The sequence below is a fragment of the Poeciliopsis prolifica genome, unplaced genomic scaffold (genome assembly GCF_027474105.1).
Source record: "Poeciliopsis prolifica strain line A6 unplaced genomic scaffold, Auburn_PproV2 SCAFFOLD031, whole genome shotgun sequence".
NCBI classification, from domain to species: Eukaryota; Metazoa; Chordata; class Actinopteri; order Cyprinodontiformes; family Poeciliidae; genus Poeciliopsis; species Poeciliopsis prolifica.
The window spans coordinates 926,592-948,906 of NW_026562406.1; the positions used below are offsets into that span (position 1 = coordinate 926,592).

General features: G+C 43.9%; 2 protein-coding genes and 1 long non-coding RNA gene across 6 annotated transcripts; 1 reads left to right on the forward strand and 2 right to left on the reverse strand.

The window, feature by feature from the left end:
* Positions 1–172: 172 nt before the first annotated feature.
* Positions 173–5,924, reverse strand: zbtb26 (zinc finger and BTB domain containing 26). The gene is made up of 2 exons (XM_055050856.1): positions 5,768–5,924; positions 173–4,056 (listed from the first exon to the last, which is right to left on the reverse strand). The coding sequence occupies exon 2, from the start codon at positions 4,023–4,025 to the stop codon at positions 2,694–2,696; it is 1,332 nt and encodes a 443-aa protein (XP_054906831.1). The 5' UTR covers positions 4,026–4,056; positions 5,768–5,924; the 3' UTR covers positions 173–2,693.
* Positions 1,208–20,148, forward strand: LOC129373104 (uncharacterized). Its single transcript, XR_008607314.1, has 3 exons — positions 1,208–1,814; positions 15,089–15,239; positions 20,067–20,148. It is a non-coding gene; the product is annotated as an uncharacterized LOC129373104 (long non-coding RNA).
* Positions 6,092–22,242, reverse strand: susd1 (sushi domain containing 1). Of its 4 annotated transcripts, XM_055050853.1 has the most exons (18): positions 21,973–22,242; positions 21,702–21,845; positions 20,673–20,828; positions 20,449–20,601; positions 20,059–20,238; positions 17,570–17,749; positions 16,362–16,541; positions 16,085–16,264; positions 15,146–15,325; positions 14,610–14,789; positions 14,113–14,277; positions 13,864–13,958; positions 13,601–13,787; positions 13,405–13,498; positions 12,610–12,865; positions 12,474–12,513; positions 12,299–12,392; positions 6,092–6,434 (listed from the first exon to the last, which is right to left on the reverse strand). In XM_055050853.1, the coding sequence occupies exons 1-18, from the start codon at positions 22,028–22,030 to the stop codon at positions 6,416–6,418; spliced, it is 2,541 nt and encodes an 846-aa protein (XP_054906828.1). In that variant the 5' UTR covers positions 22,031–22,242; the 3' UTR covers positions 6,092–6,415. The 4 variants fall into 4 exon arrangements, with proteins under 4 accessions (XP_054906828.1, XP_054906829.1, XP_054906827.1 ...); XM_055050854.1 differs by having other exon boundaries at positions 12,299–12,513; positions 14,706–14,789; XM_055050852.1 differs by having other exon boundaries at positions 12,299–12,513.
* Positions 22,243–22,315: the final 73 nt, after the last annotated feature.

The window sequence follows — 22,315 nt, forward strand, 5'->3', positions numbered from 1 at the left end:
GTGTTAGAAAATGGATGGATGGAAAATCTTCTAAAGGGTTCATTGCGAGATTATGCTACTGCAATAAGAACTTTTTTTTTTTATACGTTTTGGAAAATATTTTATTTTTTTTAACCAGGAGTGCCAATGAATCTGTTTGCATCTGCACGTAGAAACACCTGATAAGAAGAGGCGATGTTGACATTTTTATTTTTTCTGAGAACGTTCTATTTCATGAACAAAGAACAGAGAGGATGTCATTTTGGTCCTATGTTACCTCTGACATTACGTCTACAGAAAACAGCTCATGTCATACAAACGCTTTCCAGCTCCACAAACGACAGAAACATCCTGCAGTACAACATTTCAGTACCAACAAGCTCCTTCACGTTTCTTCTGTTAATGAATTTCCTGTTGTCATATTCATAGAGATAATAACAAACAGCTACATATGTTAAGCACAATATACAAACAGATCCTGTACATTTGATTTTGCAGTGTTTCTTTCTTTCTATTTTTTTTATTAAGGTAACAGACTGTCACACACAGGCCAGGATTCATTACCAGAAGACCTTCAGTCATTTTTGTTTGTGGTTCAGTGTTTAAGTTTCAAGTATGACACAAAGGCGTCTGCACTGTATTGTACGCAGAAAAACAAAAAAAAAAAACAACCCCAAAACAGTCCACATTACTGAAGCCATGGTGAAGTGCAGATATGGTTGTTCTCTCCATTTTAAAGCACACAGCTGACACCTGACGTTTACTTACACAGAACAAAAAAGACACAAACATAATTTATTTTCTCTGTCGGAAGTTAGATCAGGACAAACTTATCTTGTTTTAGGCTGGTTAGAATTACCAACATTATTACTATTTTCTAAATACAAAAAAAAAATGCAGCAAGACTTTATTTAGGAGATTTTTTCCTTTTTAACTTTGTTTGAACTCAGAGGTCAGAGGTTAGCATACATTTGGTCAATATCAGGGTTTAACACCCACAGTCACTGGAAGGCCTTTTTTTTTTCTGGCGCCAAAACTCGCATGCAGTTGGTGAATGGAGTCATCAGTGGATCCGATAAAATGTGTTTTAAAGCAGAGTTGCTGATGTTTAGATATTTTAAATAAATATTCTCTCCGCTAATAAACCTACACGCTTTATGAAATATTTCATCCTGTTTGATGATTGCTCTGAATGACGCCACGTTCTACGAACCAAAAGACACGATTTGTCCAGGGGAAAAAACGTACGTTTTGCGGCACGTGCAGACTCGTTGCCCTAGCAACCAATACACAACAGCTCCGAAGATTACGTTCAAATGCATCAGGAATTAATTAACACTAAAAAAAGCCACAAAAAAAAAAAACACAAAAACATTTACTTTGAATACAACGTCGCTTAAAGAAAAAAGGATGCAGGAAATATTGGTGGGGACTGTCCCCTTCCCGCCAAAGTTGGTGGGGACATGTCCACACCAGTCCTTCAGGAAGTTACGCCTCTGACTGTTTTCGAGGTAAATATTTTGGGTTTCCTGGCTCAAATATCTCACAGGTTTGCTGGAGTTCTGATTAGTTCCTCCCAACAGAAGCAGCATAACGCATTACCCCTACAGCGCTTCGGGGTTCTCTGGATGGAATAAAGAGCAGCACAAGCCATTCGCCATCTACCACCAACGCAGCATCTTCTGACATCTGGAAACTGTTCCTGAATTGAACCAGACTTTGGAAGCCCTTCAGGTCTCTTCCTGGTGTCGTTTTGACTTTCCAGACCTGCTTTACGGAGTGAAGTGTAGAACAAAGAGCAGGACTTTACCAGGCTACTGTCAAACAGGAAAGCAGTAGGTTTCAGATGTGGCCCTAAAATACATCCACATTTGTGTCTCCAAATAACTCAAATAATCTGTTAGAGCAGGGGTGTCAACATCCAGTCCTCGAGGGCCGGTGTCCTGCAACTTTTAGATGTGCCTCTGCTGCACCACACCTGAATATAATAACTAGGTCATTAGTAAGGCTCTGGAGAATAAGGAGGAGGTCATGAAGCCATTTCATTTCTGTGTTTTGTACCTGTGGCACATCGAAAAACTGCAGGAAAGTGGCCCTCGAGGACTGGAGTTTGACACTCCTGTGTTAGAGGTAAGCAGACGGAAACCCATTGATTTAGGTCATGGAGCTAAAAAAATTTAAAAATTTAAAAAAAGGATCTCTGATTCTGATAAGCTGCATTTAAACTTCTATGTTTGAAAAAAAGTTAGAAAAAAAATCTTGCCAAGTTTTTGCTGTTTAGCAAATAGAAATAATTGAGGCAATTCTACCTGACCTGAAACAAGAGATATTTGGTCTGATTTAACTTCAGGCAGTAAGAAAAAAAAAACTGTTAAGTGTCTTTTTATGCGGTGCAGGGTTTCCACCCCCAGTGTTTTATGAGCCTGGCGGGCCATCAGGCTTTTCCTGTGCCCCCACCAGGCTAAGCATTGCTTATTTACTTAAGTATGTTTATATTTTTTGCATTTTTTAAAAAGACGTTATTGTTGGTGTTTTAACTGAAAAACACGACGAACCACTGGATGAACGACTGGCATGGCTCCCAACCACCAGGCGTATCAAGCTCTCTGGGGGAAACCTTGCGGTGTATGTAAACTTCTGGTGTCAACTGCACAGGCTGACCACAGTGAGGCTCTTTGAAAAACCAATCACCTTACTTGAAAAACAAAAAAACTTTACATTCGTCCAAAATCAAACTCCAGGCCGCCCTCGTGCAGGCTGCCCTCATTTGCGTTGTCGAAGCTGTTCTTGCCATGGATCTGTTTGAGGTGCTTGCGCAGCACTGGCTTGTGAGCGAACACCATTTCGCAGTAGTTGCAGCGGTGCGGCTTGTCCCCGCTGTGCAGGTTCAGGTGATCCAGCAGCGAGCACTTCTGGGTAAACGTCTTGCCGCAGATCTTGCACTGGAAGGGCTTGATGCCGGCGTGGACGCGCATGTGCCGGTGCAGGTTGCCCTTCTGCGTGAAAGTCTTCCCGCACAGCAGGCACATGAACAGCTTGTGCATCTTGAGGTGGTTGGCGTAATTCTCCAGCTGCCGGAAGACCCGGGCGCACTTGGGGCACTGGTGGTACCACTGCAGAGGCTTGTCGTAGCTCCGCTGGTGTCCGACGTGCTTCTCGGCGAGGGGGGACGAGGGAGGCGGGCTGAGCGGGTAACCGGCCATGCCCGGCGGCGCCGCCATCTCGCTGCCACGGCTGTCCACGGTGGAGTTGATGAGCGAGTGCTGCGGCTCCGGGGAGTGCAGCGCAGCGGGGGGGCTGGCGGAGAAGTGGCCGGTGATGGTGTTCTCCGCCACGTCGGTCACAGACTCCACTTTCACGATGGTGATGTCGTTATCCACCAAACCGGGCCGCGGCCGCCTCCGCCACACCTGGACGGGGCTCACAGACGGCTGGAGTATGACATCGTCGTCCTCGTCGCTCTCGACGTTATTGTCTCTCTCAACCTGGCCCATCACCACCGTCTCGTCCTCGTCTTCCTCTTCGTCCTCCTCCTCTCCCTCAGGTACAGTCCGCACCTGAGACCGCTCCTGCTCCCTGTGGGCCTGGGAGGAAGGACCCTCGCCACCCTTGTCCCTCCGCAGGTCCAAATCCACCTCCAGCTGGCGCGAGGCCTGAGGTTTGATGAACTTGTTGAGGGCTTGGGTGCACTGCTCCACGATGTGGCCCATTTGGAGGAAGCTGGCCACCGTCAGGTAATGCACGAGCTCCAGCTCAGGAAACTCCAGCTGGCCGGTGTAGCAGGAGAGCAGCAGCTGCCGGCCAACCTCCGCCTCCTGGATCATGGAGATCTGGACCTCCCTGGAGTCCTGCTGCAGGATGAACTGGTCCCTCAGGAAAGACGAGCCGGCAGCAAACACCACTTTGTGGCCGGGGACCTCCAGCTGGTTGATGCGGACGACGACGTCGCAGAAGCGCCTCTGGTGTCGGAGAAGGTTCATCTTCTGCAGCATGGAGTCCCCGAACGTGGCGAATCGGAACTGCAGGATCACCTGGTTCTGGGCCATAGTGGACCACTGGGCAGCCGCAGCAGCACACCTGGTCAGGACAAATTCAAACAGACAATCAATGACACTACTGTTGTCAACGGTCATTATTCTTATTCTTATCATATCCTAGACAGTGTTTCTCAATTCTGTTCCTGTCGTTTCCCTTCTGTCACACACCTGGATTGAATATTGAACAGGCTTCTGCAGTCCTTGATGGTCATGCAATCATTTGAATCAGCTGTTCTGGAACAGAGGCTCATCTAAAGCATGCAGAGCACGGACTAGATTTGAGAAGCACTGTCTTAGGAGAACATTAATGTCCACACTGCAGTCTGAGAGGACTGTTTTCCATCTTAATATCCAACTGCACAAAACCCATAAAATGTTGATTTCAGCTCAGTGTTTTTCATTTGTTTGCAATCGATACAAGAACTTCTCCCGTTTAGGGTCAGAAATGACTCGACATTTTCACATCCAAACAGCGACTCCAGTTAAGAGGGTCAGCCTCCAACACAGTTACACTCTGCAAAAACAATGAACCATAAATGAGAAATTGGGTTCTTCTAGAAGACATTAAACTACATTAAAAATTGATTTAGCAAAACATGTATTTGTTATCTAACAAATGTGGCTAGATGTGCATTTACATATTATTAAACTGAAGTTAAATGTCGCTTAACCTTTAAGATACATTTCACATTTAGCTCCTTGTTTTTTCAGTTAGGTTGTCAAGAGCGTCTTTTGGAAAAAGGTTTTCTGTCGAGCCGTATTTTTGAATCCAAACAAACAAAAACCTTGCAATTCGACAGTGTTAGGGTTAGGTAACCTTAGACCTCCATTGCATATTGGATGATTTTTCTGCAAAGGACTGCTGTTAATTCAATTCAGTTTTATTTAATCAAGAAAAGCGCATTGAACACTGTTACATTTCCAAAACGGAGCAATCACTGTTATGTGCATCATGTTTTCTAGTCACAGCACAGTCTGCAAACCTAGTCTTTGGGTGGATCTCTTTAAAAGACTGATTCTCTAATTTTCACTGTGGAGCCAGTTGGACATCTTGATTTCACTCGCTTTCTAAATTGTGTTGCTTGTTTAGCACTGCTTGGAAATAATTGCCTTTCGCTGTTGATAAACTATCGATTTATCTAGTCCGCAATCATAATGATGAAGAGCTGCTGGGGAACCAAGAGAAAGAGCCGGTTCTTTTGGAAGAGTGAGCCAAACGGTCAGAATCTCAAGGAACAACCGCAATTCCCATCACTATGAGAACTCGCCACAGACATAAACATACTATTAAATATCGGTGAACAGAGCCAACAGCCAAAGGCTTTATTGCACCGAACGATAAACACGAGTTAATTAGAACCGCAGTTACTTTATTGTTAATGGCTCGTGGCTCTCAGAGGAACACGTTCTTTCTGTAAAATTGTCCATTTGTGAGCAAATGTCCATGTCCGTGGAAAATTAGCTCGTCAGCCTGGCTAACGGGCCGCTCGTGCACGTCTCCTATTTAGGAAAACGAGCACCGAGCACGTTTCCGGTCACAGCGGTCCAAAAACGGCCCATTTTCCCAAGTAACTGCGTTCAAAGTGTCCCTGCGTGTCTGCGGTTCTCACAAAGCGTCGCGGCGACGGCCTACTCAGTAGCTTCCCAGCTAACAGCTCAGGTAACCTGCGCAATCTTCGCGGACGACGCATTCGTCCCGTCTTTAATTCAGGTTCTGGCGGCGACTGAGCGCCGCGTCCCCCGCTACTTACTCGATAACTTAGCGCCAGATGCAGCGGGGCTGTTGTCGGCAGGATCCCGGCCTGTGGCTGCCTGGGGGGGGCAAGAGGGGAGCTGCTCCGGATGCAAAACAATTAAAGGCCCAGTACCTGTGGATCATCTTTTTAATGCCAAGTCAGCCCTTTTGGGGATTAAACCCATACCCATAAAAAAAAAAGTCACACTATTAATTTTTTTTTTTTTTTTTTTTAGGGAAAAATTGACTTCCATAAAACATCCACACTTTGTATGTTTTTGGTTGCTACAGTTTTCTGCAATGCAGCGCACAGCACACTGTAAAAAAAAAAAAAAGAACAGGTCTTTAAGTTTTTTAATCACTTTGTCACTGTTTCGTGGCACACCCACAAACATCCCAGTGTGTTTTTACTGGGAAGTTTCTGTCAACAGCAGTTTTCACATATGGAAAGGCAGAACGAAGAGCGAGTCCAGCAGCAACACAGCAGACAGAAAATGATCACACTCCTTCGTCGATAACAAGCCTTAATCCAGCAGATGGTGGAAAACATACGTTTATTCATGTGGGGTGACGTAAATGGTGATATGTGAAGCATTTGCAGAATATACAGTTTGCAATCATTGCATTTGTTCACTGTGGCAGTAGAGAGCGGAGCCGAGAATGCCTACATCCTGTTCACACACCTGGAAGACAAGAGAGAATAAATTCATTCGTTTACAATCGATATAAGAACTTCTCCCGTTTAGAGTCAGAAAATGACTCCACTTTTTACATCCATACTGCGACACCAGTGAAGAGGGTCAGCCTCCATTATTATTGTTTAATAATAATTCAATTGTTTATTGAATTATTGTTCTTCTTCTGGTTGCCTCGAATGAATCAAAGCAAACCTCCAGGTGTGTTTTTCATGAATTATTAACATACCATAATATAAAGCTAAAAAATCCCCCCAAAAAACAGTCAATATTACATAATACTGACTGTGATGGCCAAATCCATGGCCACACCCTGATGTCAACAAGAAGTGCTAATTGGATTACACCAATAGTTCCTGCTGGCAGGGGGATATGGTAGTTTAAGTTTTGTATTTAAGTAAATATTAGTATTTAAAGTTTGTTTTTGATTTTCATTTTTGGATCTTTAGTTTAGCCAAACTTAGCTGTACTATTTGTTTTGTGTTATTTGTATTTGTTTAGTTACTCCTATTGTGTCATGGTCTGATCAGCCAGTATATAAACCCCTGTGTGTCATTTCTTTGTTAGGTCAGTTATGTTTGTTGTGCAGTTAGTTTGTTTACACTTTTGCCTGAGTTCAGTTTTGTTCCTTTGACCTCTTTTATGAGCTCAGTTTATTTTTTGTCATTTATGATTTTGGGTTAAAATAAAAACCCTATTTTTCTAAATACATCCTGTGACTCCTCCTGTTTAACTCGGTCCATCACATGTGGTGTCAGAAGTGGGATTTTGAGTTGAGGAGCCAGGATTTATTTTTTTTTTTTTGCTTTTTGGGAATATTTTGTTTTACTACTCCTCCAATACATTTTTGAGCCATGCAGAATGGTGTGCGCCAAAGGAAAGCAAACAAGGTTGAGACCAAAGAGGCTTCCCAGCAGTCAGACAGGGAGGAAATGGAAGGAGGAGCTTCAGCAGCAGCTGGAGACACTGAGCTTGGTGAGACCAGAGAGCCAACGCTGCATGATATTGCTGGAAGTCTTCAGGCGTTCATGGGACAACAAGAAGTTTGGGATAAAAAGCAGAGAGAGGTTTCTGCACAACAAGAACAGCGCTTCAAGTGTCTGCAGCACCAGTTTCGGCTTTTACAGATGGAAATGCATGCCAGGACTACCCTGTCCACGGAGCCTATATCAAATGACCCACAGCTTGTTGGAAATCAAGCTGATCATCAAACTCAAGCAACATCTCAAGCTGAGGATTTAGATTAAGCTTCCAGCTCAATAGGTCAGTCTGTGCATTTTCATCATCCTAAATTGGAAAAATTAACTGCTGAGGATGATATTAAACACTTTCTTACCACTTTTGAGAGAATTGCAGCTGCTTATCGTTTGCCAAAATCAGACTGGATTTTTCACCTCATTCCTCTTCTGACGGGTAAGGCTCGCAGTGCCTATGTTAACATGGATGTGGATGATTCCCTTGAATATGAGAAGGTAAAAGTTGCCATCTTACAAAAATATGATGTAAATCCAGAAACGTATAGACAAAGATTTCGCTGCCTTGAAATTCTAGATGAGAGTCCGAAAGAACTGTATTCAAGGCTGAAAGAACTTTATGAGAAGTGGATTCAGCCTAAAGATAAAACTGTGAAACAAGTTGGTGAACTGATTATTCTGGAACAATTTTTGAGAATGCTGTGTCCTGAGCTTCAGGTTTGGATCAAGGAGCACAATCCAAAGTCTGCTGCAGAAGCTGCTACTCTGGCTGATGTGTTTGTAGCTGCCAGAAGTAGGAGTCAGCCATGGAGCAACAGTGCATGGAGAGCTGCCAAAGACTCACATCGGTCACAACCCTCTCAGCCTCATCAAAAGCTAGCAACGGGTGTGGGTAAGCCTTTTTTAAGAGAAAATCAGCCTTCCAAGATATGGAAAGGACCACCAGTGTGTTACCTCTGTGGACAAGAAGGTCACACCAAGCCCATGTGCCCCAAGAATCAAAGTAAGCTAACTCAACTGTGTTTTGTGCCTCAAGAGAGGATGGATATTAAACTTGAAGTAAAGCAGTCAAATAAAATCATTCAAGTGAAGATTGCTGGACATAAAATGAATGCTTTAATAGATACTGGCAGCACACAGACTCTAGTACACAAGAATCATGTACCAACTAATTGCATATGCCCCTTAGAAACAATATCAGTTTGCTGTGTACATGGTGACGAGAAAGTGTACCCCACTGCTGATATGTTTGTTGAGGTGCAGGGGACTCCCTACCTCTTGAAGGTTGGGGTAGCTGATAACCTGCCCTATCCTGTAGTTCTTGGGGAGAATCTCCCTGTCATTTATGATTTATTGAGGGATGTACAGAGCTGTAATGTGGCTGTAACCAGGGCACAAGCTAAAAGTCAAGATGAGCATGTTGCAACACTCAGGGCATTACCCTTTTTTGAGGCCAAGTTGCAGACAGAACCTGGGAAGTCTCGGAAGCCACGGAGCCAAAAAAGGCGTGAGAAATTTTAACATGCACTGTGTGAGAGTTCAGCTGAAGTGGCTCCAGATATGCCACTGGGTTTTTCGATACCCACAAACATCAGACAAATGCAGCAGAATGATCCAACTTTGTCTGCCTTGCTGCTGAAGGCTAAGGGGGAGGCCTCTGTAGGGTCTGACATAAATAAAGAGCAGTATTTTCTGCAAGATGGCATTTTATACCATAAACATGGCCAGTTAAAGTTAGTTGTCCCTAAGAAGGCTCGTGAGACAGTGCTGACTTTGGGACACTCTATTCCTTGGGCTGGCCACCTGGGGAAGTATAAGACCACTGCTCTCATTAAGCGGTACTTTTTCTGGCCTGGTTTAAGATCAGATGTTGCTTTATTTTGCAGAAGCTGCCCTGAGTGTCAGAAAACCTCAATTAGAGTCCCGACCAAAGCACCACTTCAACCTCTTCCCATTATTGGCACACCTTTTCTACGTCTTGGGATGGATATAGTTGGACCTGTGGAAAAAAGTAAATCTGGAAATCGCTTTATGCTGGTTATTACAGACTATGCAACCAGATATCCTGAAGTTTTTCCATTAAAAACTGTTAAAGCAAGGCATGTGGCTTCCTCACTGATTCAACTTTTCTCCAGGGTTGGATTCCCACAGGAAATTTTAACTGATCAAGGCACTAACTTTATGTCCACACTGTTGAAACAGGTCTATAAGCTGTTGGGCATCAGGAGCATGAGGACGACACCATATCACCCACAGACGGATGGTCTGACGGAGCGGTTTAACCAAACCCTCAAACAAATGCTTCGTAAGTTTGTTAATGATACAGGATCGGATTGGGATCAGTGGCTGCCATACCTCCTTTTTGCCTACAGGGAGGTTCCTCAGGCTTCCACAGGTTTCTCTCCCTTTGAGCTCCTTTATGGCCATGATGTGAGAGGCCCTTTGACCCTGCTGAGAGATGCATGGGTGGGAGATCAAAGTAAAGAAGACCCTGTTAACATTATCTCATTTGTTCTCCATATGAGGGATAAACTGCAGCAGATGAGTGAGTTGGCTCAGAGTCACATGGCAGCTGCTCAGAGACACCAAAAGGTTTGGTTTGATAAAAAAGCTCGTTACAGAAGCTTTGTTTCTGGTCAGAAGGTTTTGGTAATGTTGCCAACTTCTGACAGCAAGCTGCTTGCAAAGTGGCAGGGACCTTTTGAAGTACTGCGGAAAATTGGACCTACTACTTACCAAGTCTCCACACCAGGTTTCCAGCGAGGGAGTCGAGTGCTCCATGTTAATCTTCTCAAGGAGTGGGTTCCACGGAAGGAGAATGAAACGGAGGTATTGCTCATTCGCAGAGTGGACGAGGAGGAAGAGGTTAATGACTATTTGCCTTCAGTAACATCCTCTGGGCTGGACCTAAGCCATCTCACCCGTGAGCAACAGTCTCAGGTAATGCCTCTTATTACTTCTGACATATTTCAAGAGTGCCCAGGTCGCACCGCTCTGGTGGAGCACAGCATTGTTCTAAAACCGGAAGCTGTTATAAAACGCCTGAGTTACAGAATACCAGAACGCTTCCGGGTGGAGCTGAAGGAGGAGCTGGACCTCATGCTGTCTCTAGGAATCATTCAACCTTCAGCAAGTGAGTGGTGCAACCCAGTTGTTTTGGTTCCAAAAAAGGATGGCAAGATAAGATTTTGCATTGACTTCAGGTACCTTAACTCCATATCAAAATTTGACTGTTACCCAATGCCACGTATTGATGACCTCATTGAGCACCTGGGGGAAGCAAGATATTTAACAACTATTGATCTATCTAAAGGCTACTGGCAGGTGCCTCTTTCTAAACAGTTCCAGGAGCTGACTGCATTTCGCACCCCTTGGGGATTGTTCGAGTTCACGGTCCTTCCATTCGGTCTGCACGGGGCCCCAGCAACATTTCAAAGACTAATGAATCAGGTACTCTGTGGGCTCTCAACATTCACCTGTGCATATCTTGATGATGTTGTGGTTTTCAGTGGAACTTGGGAAGAGCACGTTGACCATCTGAAGGAGGTCCTGGATCGGCTGCGTTCCGCAGGCCTTACCATCAATCCAGCAAAGTGTGCTCTTGCTAGGACAGAAATACAGTAACTTGGGTACACCATTGGAGGTGGCACTCTTAAACCTCAAGTGGACAAAATTAATGCAATAGCATCCTGTCCGCTCCCACAAACCAGAAAACAGCTACGGTCTTTTCTTGGAATGGCTGCATTTTACCACAGATTCATCCCCAATTTCTCAAGTAGAGCAGCATCCCTGACAGACATGACGGGTTCCAGAAGTCCCACCAAAATTCAGTGGACAGCAGATGCCATTGCAGCTTTTAAGGACATTAGCCAATCCCTGAGTAAGAATCCAGTTTTGCACTCACCAGATTTTACAAAAGACTTTTTGTTGCAGACTGATGCTTCTAAAAGGGGTCTTGGGGCAGTGCTTCTGCAGGGACCACCAGAGGACCAACATCCAGTTGCCTACATTAGCCGCAAGCTGCTGCCAACGGAGAGGCGATATGCAACTGTGGAGAAGGAAGCCTTGGCTATTAAATGGGCCCTTGACTCATTCAATATTATTTGCTGGGAAGAGGATTCACCCTTCAAACTGATCACAGAGCCCTCCAGTGGCTAGAAAAAATGAAAGACACTAATGGCAGAATCACCAGATGGTATCTTGCTTTGCAGCCATTTCACTTTAAGGTTCACTACATTGCCGGCAAAGACAACATCACTGCTGATAACCTTTCTCGGTGCCAGACTGAAGACCAGGAAGTGGGGGGGTGTGTGATGGCCAAATCCATGGCCACACCCTGATGTCAACAAGAAGTGCTAATTGGATTACACCAATAGTTCCTGCTGGCAGGGGGATATGGTAGTTTAAGTTTTGTATTTAAGTAAATATTAGTATTTAAAGTTTGTTTTTGATTTTCATTTTTGGATCTTTAGTTTAGCCAAACTTAGCTGTACTATTTGTTTTGTGTTATTTGTATTTGTTTAGTTACTCCTATTGTGTCATGGTCTGATCAGCCAGTATATAAACCCCTGTGTGTCATTTCTTTGTTAGGTCAGTTATGTTTGTTGTGCAGTTAGTTTGTTTACACTTTTGCCTGAGTTCAGTTTTGTTCCTTTGACCTCTTTTATGAGCTCAGTTTATTTTTTGTCATTTATGATTTTGGGTTAAAATAAAAACCCTATTTTTCTAAATACATCCTGTGACTCCTCCTGTTTAACTCGGTCCATCACACTGACCCTTTAAGTGTATTTGTGCCTGTTTTTTTAAATTTATTTTTAATTCTACTCATTTTATTCCAAGTTAATTCAGTGAAAAACAGAGTTTGATAAAAGCTCATACCAGGACAAGCCATATGCTCCTAATGAAACCATGGCAAGCGCTGCTACAGAGGCAGCAGCGCACAGCGCCGACACCCTCAGGACGTAAGATGTTCCTGGGAAGAAAAGAAAACAAAAATTGCTTTTCAGAGAGTGATATCGACTTATCTCTGTGATTTGCGTGCATTCGGAGGCACCTGCTACTTTAGCCCAAAGGACGCAGCAACTTGTCGACATCTTGGAGAGGAAACACATCTTGGGGTTAAATCTGCTGCACCTTCCACAGCATCGCTTTACGGCTGCTCCTTTGCAGCAGAGCGGCTCTTGACTCACCGTTTTCCACCGACTGACAACCCGAAGGATGATGAAGTAGGTGTTGCCGCTCTGCAGCGGCGCGTTGCAGAAGCCCCCGTAGAGGACGCCGTCCCCCACCGTGAAGTTGACCTCTGCCCCAAGGCTCTGCACACCAAGCTGGGCGGTCACGTACTCAACCGGTGACCCCGATCCGCTGGAAGGGTCGAGGCTGGCAGGGGAGGAGCAGTCGAATACCACAAGCCCCTCGACAGGAAGCACGAAGATTTGGTAGAAGCTGCCAAAAAACGAAAAACACAAAGTGGAAAGTTTTATCGTTAGCAGGAAGTGATTCAGTGGAAGTCAAAATTGGAAATCCAAGAAGAAAGGGCTCTGGTGGCCATAGTCCTCGACGCGGCTTTCGCGGGTTCGACTCCCGACCTCAGCGACATTTGCCTCTTTCCTGTCAGCTTACTTTAAAAAAAGTAATCCAGGAAACTAGAGCCAACAAAATTACAAAAACAAACAAACAAAAAAAAGGAAAACATCAGTTCATATGATTCAGCTTTTAAACTGAAATGAAACCATGGTTCAGCCTTAATAAATCCAGCAGATTTATAAAAAACCGAAAAACAAAAGAAAACTTTGTAGATGCGGCTTATTACAGTGAAAATATGGTAATCACTTCAGCATGGCACCTCCACGGTTATTACAGTTAATTAAAACAAATGAAATTCAGAAAACTGAAATTGAGAAAACATTTTCATTGACTAAAATGAATAAAACACAAACGAATGGGGGAAAAGTGTCAGTTTTGCACGGAGGGCGTTAAGTTACCTGATGGGATCCAGAGTGTTGGGAGATCTTCTCAGCCTCAGCGTTGGAACTGGAGTCTCCAGTTCTGTGTAGTGCACAACTGGTGCTGGAGGTACTGTCACAAACAGAGGTGCATTTATTGTTACGTTCACAGGTCAGTGTGAAGAAGACTACAGTGAATATTCTACCATCAGCATTAAACATTTAAACAGTCCACCTGTTAGACTGGTGTTGGCCGAGACGCTGGCCGTGAATCTGGCGGCTGCTGCAGTGATAGAAATGCTGTAGTTTGTCAGTGGAAGCAGCCGCAGGCAGATCGTCAGCCGGTCGTCTCTGGAGGTCAGCACACGTCGCCCTTTGTCTAGAAACGACCTCTGGTAATCTCTGGATCCCAAATAAACCACCTGAAATAATGGCGTCCACGCGTTCAGTCAGAGCTCACCGTTGATGCGGTGAAGAAAAAGAGGAAACTTATCTTGCCTTGTAAAGTTCTGTGTCCTCCTCGTACTTCTCTGCCTTCCACTTCAGACAGTTTCCATTGTAAAGCGTCAGCTGATGAATAGGCGGCTTGATCTCTGCATCACATATTAGTAGTTGCCATGAGAAGTCTACGTCCACTCTTGTCTCAGTGTTCAACTTTTAACGTTTTGTCATTAATTTTGTGCTATGGCATATATGTGTTGAGTGCAATGATATTAAACAGGCCAGCGCTGCTTCTTTTAAACTCACCGATACAGTTGAGGGTAGCTCTGACCCACAGTCCGGAGTCGCCACACACGGACGCGTTGACGCCCCTCCAGCTGTGGTATCCTGCCGCACAGCGGTGGATCACAACACTCCTGTTGTGCCACACCACCTCCGAGTGGGCCAGGAAGGGAACAGGGCCGCATTTAGCTGGAGAAACAACAGAAAACGCAGCGACTGGCTCAGAAACGGACTCATTCAACAGCATGTTGGGAAGGAAGCTTTCATTTTCAGCAGGCGCTCAAAGGAAATGATGTCGCTGACAGACGCCCAGGCGTCCCGCTGTGCTGGTTGCTGGTGATCGCTGCAAGCCATCGTGGGCGGATAGAGAATCGCATGCAGTTTCTAAACTCCCCTTGTCTAACACCCAGAGCGTGCGGGGGTCAGGGGTCAGACGCGTGACAGTGACAGCATGCTTGAGAAACGTGCAAAGAGATCAAAAAGGGGCAACAGCCAGGCGTGAACGATGTTCCCCCCCCTACCTTTGCATTTCACAGATACTTCCCCCCACAGTCCTGACAGAGAACATGTTGACAAATCGCTTCCACTCTCTTGGTAAAATCCGTCCACACACTCACACCGCGCCACGCTGCCCGGCGTGCTGCTGCCGTCCCACAGCAGGTTAGTGTTGGGGAGACATTTCGGGGGGCCGCAGTCTACTTCTGTGCACAAATAAGAGTTGAGCATGGACCTGATGCAACAGGGCCACAACTACTGGCATGCAATCAGCTGCAGAGTCCAACTAAACAAACATGAAGGAAGAGGTCATTTGTTGCTGCATTAGGTTACAGGGAATTCAGTTTCATGTACAGGTGCGTCGAAATAAATGACAGTAAAACTAAGATGAAAATATTGAAGTTTCTTGAATTGTTTTTCTTTATATATAAATTACACTAAGTCCTACAAAATCAACATCCTTACACAACTCTTTACACAACGTGAACCTGCTTTTGTCTTTTAGGACACAAACTGCTGGAGAACTGAACCAGCAGCTTTCTCGGCTCAGAAAATGTTGCACCTTCACACGACAGATCAACATCCTCCCACAATCCATCCTCTCCACACTCTGAGTAGTTCCTCAGGCCTCGGGTGGAGAATCCGTCCTCACACTGGTAATACACCACAGCGCCAGCGTGTGGCGTCCCATGCCACTGCATGTCAGCGTGCTCTATTACAGGAGGATTCCTGCAGCTGATTTCTACGACAGGAAAGCAGATGGTGAACAGAGCACTGCAAACTGGACGTCTGGTGTTTACAAAATTATTCACAGCTGTGATTTTCTGTGACAGACCAAAACAATAGTTGTTTTTTTTATCATTATGGTTTAATTTTATTTCATTGTGACATTTTGTTTGTCTCATTCAGTTGGTTTTAATTAGCTTTTGTAGAGTGTTTGCAAGTTTCTGACTAGATAAATATTGTATTAGTTTTAGTTTAGCTTCTATTAGTCACAGTTGTAGTTTAAGTTTATTTCATACTTTGGTTCATGTTTAGGTGGAGAATTTAAACAGATCAAAGTACTGTATTGTGATTATGTGCATATTAAAATGAACACTCGACAGGAGACGGTACTTTCAAAAAATGAATGTTGAACAACCGACTGACTGGCTGCTCTCCCAACTTTTGCTGTCACAAAAAACAAAATGAACATCTATGCTTTTAGTATATTTCAGTTTTATAAACACACAATATAATCCCAGTTTCCTATACTTTCCCCCTATTAATTACGCTCACTTATTTCATTTGTGGTCATTTTCCTCCAGTTATATAAATAATGCCGTACTCCATCTTGGTCTGTCGCATAAAATCTCAGCAAAATACAAACATCTTTTTTTTTTGCAAGCCACTTTCAATAGTAGTGCTGTTTTGCACAAGCCCCAGATCTGAAAAACAAGGTTTTCAAATCGTGCACCAACAACTTACTGCACCCACAAATAAATGAACATAGAGGTATCACCTTGGCAGGACAGCGAGGGCGTGTCCCATCCTCCGCTGGCTGTACAAACCGATACATTTCCTTTGCCAACATTGACAAATCCACGGTCACACCTATAAACAACCTTAGAGCCCACAGTGGAAACGTTATCCCACTCCACCACAGCGTGAGGGATGGATGTGGGCTCGCCGCAGTCAACCTCTACGGAGACGGACATGAATTACTTAGCAGAGAGAGACAGAGAGAGGAGAGCAAATCCATATGTGGAGCAGCAGATGAGCCTTTTTGAGAACATCACCTTTGCAGAGAATGCCAGGCTCTGTCCAGTAACCGTTATCTGCACACACTGACACATTGCTACCCTCGTGGTGGTGAAATCCCGGGTTACAGTAATAAGCTGCTGTGCTTCCAGAGGTGAAGCTGCCGTCCCACACCTGCACAGTGTGGGGCACCACAGGTGGATCTCCACACAGAGTCTCTGAGACAGGAAATGATGCACGTTTATAACACGACGGCAACACAAACATAAGAGCAAAACGAACCAAAAAAACCAACAAAACAAACAAACAAACAAAAAAAAAACGCATTTTATTTTAAGAAGACATATTGGGAAAAATAAGGCTGATTTGTTGTTACGACGCTTCAAGGAAAAAACTCTTGTACAGTTGGAAGTGTGTGTGACACTGAGCCAGGTCTCTGTGAAATTAGTCAAAAATTAGCAGCAGCAAATCAGGTGATTTAGTTTGGTTTAGTTTAGATTTAGTAGAAAAAAAACGGGAGCATCGTCTTTCAAGGCCATATTATCACAATGTTCTTCTTTCATTTATAAATATCTAAAGAGCTAAATGTTTATTTTAGAAGCTAAAGGTTTACCTACAAACTGAATATTCAGTTAGCAAGTAAAATGTTTAGCTTGAAGCGAAATATTTAGTTCGAAGCTAAATAGCTAGCTTTAAGCTAAGTGTTTAGCTTAATACTTAGCCCCAAGCTAAGTTGAGCTACATATCTAGCTTGAGGCTATATTTAGCAGCTAAATATTTAGTTTGAAGCAAAATATTTAATGAGCAACCAAACTTTTTAGCTCCAAACTAAATATTTAGCTCTAAGTCAGTTTAGAGCTGAAAGTTATGTCTACATATAGTTCTCATGCGCGCTAATGAGAATGACTGGTTTTCTTAAATTAATAAATTGGTCAGTTCACACTATGCTCTGTTTTGTCATTGACAGGATTTGAACAAATCCTCCAGTAGCAACTTATCTTTTTTTTTTTACTAGTTATTCTTGATGGAACTGAAATGCAAAATGAAAAATAACCAACTAGATGTTCGGACTGTTTGCCCCGCCCCCAAAAAAGAAAAAAATTCCAGGAATAACCCGAGCATAATCAAAAGTTCATTTTAGCCAAATGTTCGATGTCACTAAAAAAATCCTTGGCTAAACTTTATTTTCCAGGCAAAACGTTAAAAAGATTAGAAAGGGAACCGATTCACTCGTCTTGTGTGTTACCTTGGCATGACAACGTCGGAGATGTCCACTGTCCGTTTTTACCACAGATTGACACATTTTGTCCTCCGTTACTATGGAAGCCCTCAGTACAGAGGTACAGCACTGAGCTGCCGGGGGACGAAGTGCTGCTCCACACCTGCTCTGCGAATTCAATCAAAGGAGGATTCCCACACAAGATCTCTACGGGGAAAACATTCACCAGAGGCGTTAACACGGCAGTAATAAACACAGAGCAGAACAAAGAGCCCTGGCCAGGACAGTGAGGGGAGCCGAGACAAACAGAGAGAGAGAGAGAGAGTCTGCACTCCATCCACAAGCAGGATCAATGAACCTTTCAAACTGCTGCGACGCATGTTCTACATGTGCAAACATACAGAGTGGAGTCGATCTGATGTGGATGGTTTTCATCGGCCCAAACAAACATAAAACACGTTGAAATAGAAGAAGGACAAGGAACATTTTCTGAGGTTGTTCCTGATGACTTGGCTGACAGTTTTTGTCCAAGAATTACAACGTGGTGACAACGTCAGTGCAGCTTCATGTAGTTTTATTCACAATGATGATTCTGTTAAACTTGAGGCTATCTTTGTCTTATTTTCAAATGTTTTTCTTTTCAATCGTAAAGACAATTCTGCATCACCTTTATTGGTTATCCTGCTTTTTTTGTGTATTTTTTTTGTTGTTGTTTAAATCTCCTATCTGTTATGATCCTTTAATACAGATACAAACACAGATATATTTCCATAGACTTACATTTTACATCAAGTTGTCATTATTGTTATTATTATTATTTACCTGGCATTTTCTGTTGTGGTTGTCATTTGTTCTAACATCTGTGCCGCATTCAGCAGCATGAAATGTTCTCTGGACGCAGCATCTGAAGTGACTGACAGACCTGAGCGACCCACAGAAAAAAAACACAACGTGCTTCTCGTTGCGTTGACTTTGAAAAGAGACGATTTTAAATGACTCTTCAACTGTCAAGATTTCATACGGCGTTAAATGTTGCAACGTAAGAAGAGCAACCTGAGCACACTCTTGCCAAAGCGCTCCCTGATCCGGCGGCCGTTTCCTCGGACAGAGGAGTGGTTTTGTGCAATCTTTCATTTCCGTCGTGTGAGTGTTTTTGTGATTTTTATTGCATGTCGTTTGGGAGGTCTCCGGCTTTTGGGTGACGTTGCAAAACAACACTCTTGAATTTGTGTGTTTCAAAAAAAAACGTGCAAACTGACAAGCAAGAAGGAGAGAGCATTTTTACACAGTGTTCCAGTTGGCTTGCCTGATGCAATGTGATGAATATGAGTCACCGATGAGCCTGAGGAGCAACTGTTAGTCTCCGAGGGCTGTGATATCAAGCCATATTGACAGTATTATTGCACATATTCACCTATTTAGTACCAGCCTCATAAAGCTGCATCAACCTTTAATGGGCAACACAGAATGAAACGACACAGATTGAGAGAAACATTAGCAATTTTCTCGCTACTGAAAAAGTGCTACCATATCAACTAAATGCGACCATCATATTCAACAGGAATTATGCTGCTTGATGAAAACAATTATTTGTTTCTTTTTTTAAACATATATCTATAAAAAATGCGGCATAAAGCGTAATGTCAAAACTTTTGTTTTACATATTGAAGGAAATGAGTGGCAGCATAAAGTTATCAAAATTCCCACTCCTTCCTCATCTGCAAAATTATTTTATTTATTACCAGTATCTAACAGTCAACCCATCAATATAGTATATATTTCATTTCAAGTACAATGGACAATCATTATTTCTTTAAATTTCACCAACAACAATTACTGATGCACTGTAAAAAAAACAACAACCAAAAAGTCTCTAATTTATGGTAAAATACCAGCAGCTGTGGTTGAGAATTTCACCATAAATTAGAGATGTTCTTTTTTTACAGTGTACACAAACATCTTTTTAGTTTTTTGTTCTAGTCGTTCTGAATTTGCGTATTTTAAACTGTGATTCTCCCCCTTAACTTTGACATTTTGTCTTTAGTCTCACACAGTTGTTGAATGTTTTCTTGTTATTTTTGTCTTTGCAGACGACTGCAGCCTGTCTGTAGTTTCACTGTATCAGTGAACTTTAATGACTTCACAAATCGTGTTTCGTTTTTCTCTAAATATCTGGTCTTACGGATTATTCTTATTGTTACTATTGTTCTTTTTGTGGTATTGTTGGTCCCTGTTTTGTAATCGTTGCTCCGGATTTCTGCACGATAACCTGAGTAGAATATTAAATGTGTGTGTGTGTGTGTGTGTGTATGTGTGTGTGTGTGTGTGTGTGGGTGGGTGTGTGTATGTGTGTGTGTGTGCGTGTGCGTGCGTGTGTGTGGGTGTGTGTGTGTGTGTGTGTGTGTGTGTGTTCGTGTGTGTGTGTGTGTGTGTGTGGGTGTGTGTGTGTGTGTGTGTGTGTATGGGGAGGGGACATTGATTTGTGTAGTTTCAGACTAAAGCAGCAGCTGTTTTACCTTCACAGACCAGGCCGGTCTCGCTCCACGATCCGTCCGCTCCACACACAGAGCTGTTGTCTCCCCTCCGCCACACGAAGCCTTCCTCACAGACAAACCTGGCAACGCCGCCGTAGGTGGTGACCGTGACGGACAGGAGGGCCGAGTCTTCCACCGGGACAGGCGGACCACAGTCGACCACTGGGTGAGGGACAGGCCCAAGGACAAGTTCACTTCCTGGTTTGCAAGGTGTAGCAACATTTTTGGCAAGAAACTTCACATAGGGCTTCCTCTGTGTTGGTCTACCGCATTGAATCTATGGATGTTTGCAGTTTTAATGTGATCAAATATGAAACAGCTCAAGGGAATATGAACCATGGTCCAGGCCCTGTGAGTCCAGTTCCCGTTTACCTTTGCAGGAAGCTCCGCCTCTCTGTGGACGAAAAGGCTCGTCCCCGTTGTGGACTCTGTATCCAACCTGGCAGCTGCAGTCGAAGCTGCCCTCAAGGTTTCTGCACTGACCTCCCTCTCCGCATGGCCCTGTGGTCCTGCACTCGTCAATATCTGCAGGAACGAAAGCAAAGGTTTTTTTAAGCGATGAAAGAGACTCGTTCAGACCTGCGTTGTGGCCTCACCTTGGCAGTGGGTTCCGTCGTTTGGGATGAAGACATCCATGTTGTTGGATGGGCTGTAGCCAGACAGGCAGGTGCAGTAGTAGCTGCCGTACGTGTTGTGGCAGGTGGTGTGCTGCCCACAGATCTTACTGGCTCCTATCTGACACTCGTCTTTATCTGGAAGAACGACAAGGTTTCCTCTGGGATTTTTTTTTTCACGGGAAATGGTGCTGTAGTCAGATGAGATCGAATTTGAACTTTTTGGCCCAGCAGCAACAAAGCCAAGCATGGAGAAAACTAACACTGGACCATTAAACGCATAGCGATCAAGCATGGTGGGGGAAGGATCATCCTGTGGGCTTTGAGAAGATTGGAGGATAAATGGAACTAAATACAATAATTTTTTGAGTTATTTTCCTTCAACGTCTCAGTTGTGCATTATTTGTGTAAATATGAAAAATCCCAGAAAAAAAAAATGGACAGACGGACGGAAGGACAACTTTGTTTTATGCTTTGGTCCAAATCATAAAAGGTTGTATGTAACTTTTAACAGTAAGTTGTTTTTCCGCCAAGTAAATGAGAATGATGGACAGCGCTAAGACACGCCTCCTGGTTCTGATTGGCTGTTTTGATGTCTTCCTTCAGCACAACGAAGCTCATGGAGGAGATTTTTTTTTTCACAATTTATCTGTCTCATATATTGTAACAGCATGATGACAGTACTAACAAATATGTGAAAAACATACAGAACGTTTCATACGGCAGCTTTATGGCTCAAACATTGTGCAATGATTTGTGCTTCTGGATTCAAACAAGAGACGCTACGATGATATTATCATGCATCAAAGCTGTCAACAAACTGAAGAAATGTTTTCTACTGGAAGAGCTTTATGTTTGCACAAGGAGTCACTTTTCTGAAGTCAGGTCATGTTCCTGAACAGAGCTAACATGAAACATTCAAATTGTAGAGGTAATCTGGTTTCAAATACATTTGAAAAGTAGACGTCTATTGTTTCATATTTGTTTGTTTTTTGTGTGTGTGTTTTTTACCCTGACAGTGGGTTCTCCCATTTCCAACGAAGCCGTAGTTGCAGTTGCAGACTTTTCCAGAGCCGTCTGACTTGTCCTCGCACGTGGCGTTAGGGTGGCAGGACGCGCACACGTCCAGCAAGGCTTGGCTCCGGGCCGGGACGGCTGAGAGACGGCAGACACATCCAATGGAGGACACATTCACCTCAATGATCTCCACCAGGGAGGGATGTGTGTGACAATTTCAGACAAACGGTGATCAGCGAACCTGAGAGAGAGAAAGTTTACTCACCTGACAGCATGAGGAGCAGAAAAACAGCCGTCATCATGCTTCTGTTTCTTCCATTCATCGCCTCTGAGAGTCTCCCGTCGCCTGTCCTCACTTCATCCCCATCACCACCCCTCCTCCTCTTTTTCTCCTTCTTCTTTATTTTTGCACTTCCTCCTCTGGTACGGCTGTGACACTGAGGGCTCTCGATAACCGCTGCTGAGAGTGGGTGAGCTGAGGTCACGCGGAAAACGACCACTTTTCCCAGTGGTCTCCAGGCTGCTGCTGCTGCCGCCGAGGCTTCATCAGTCACCACTGCTGATGATGATAGCGGTGAACTGCACACTCATGCTGCCACAGCTGATAG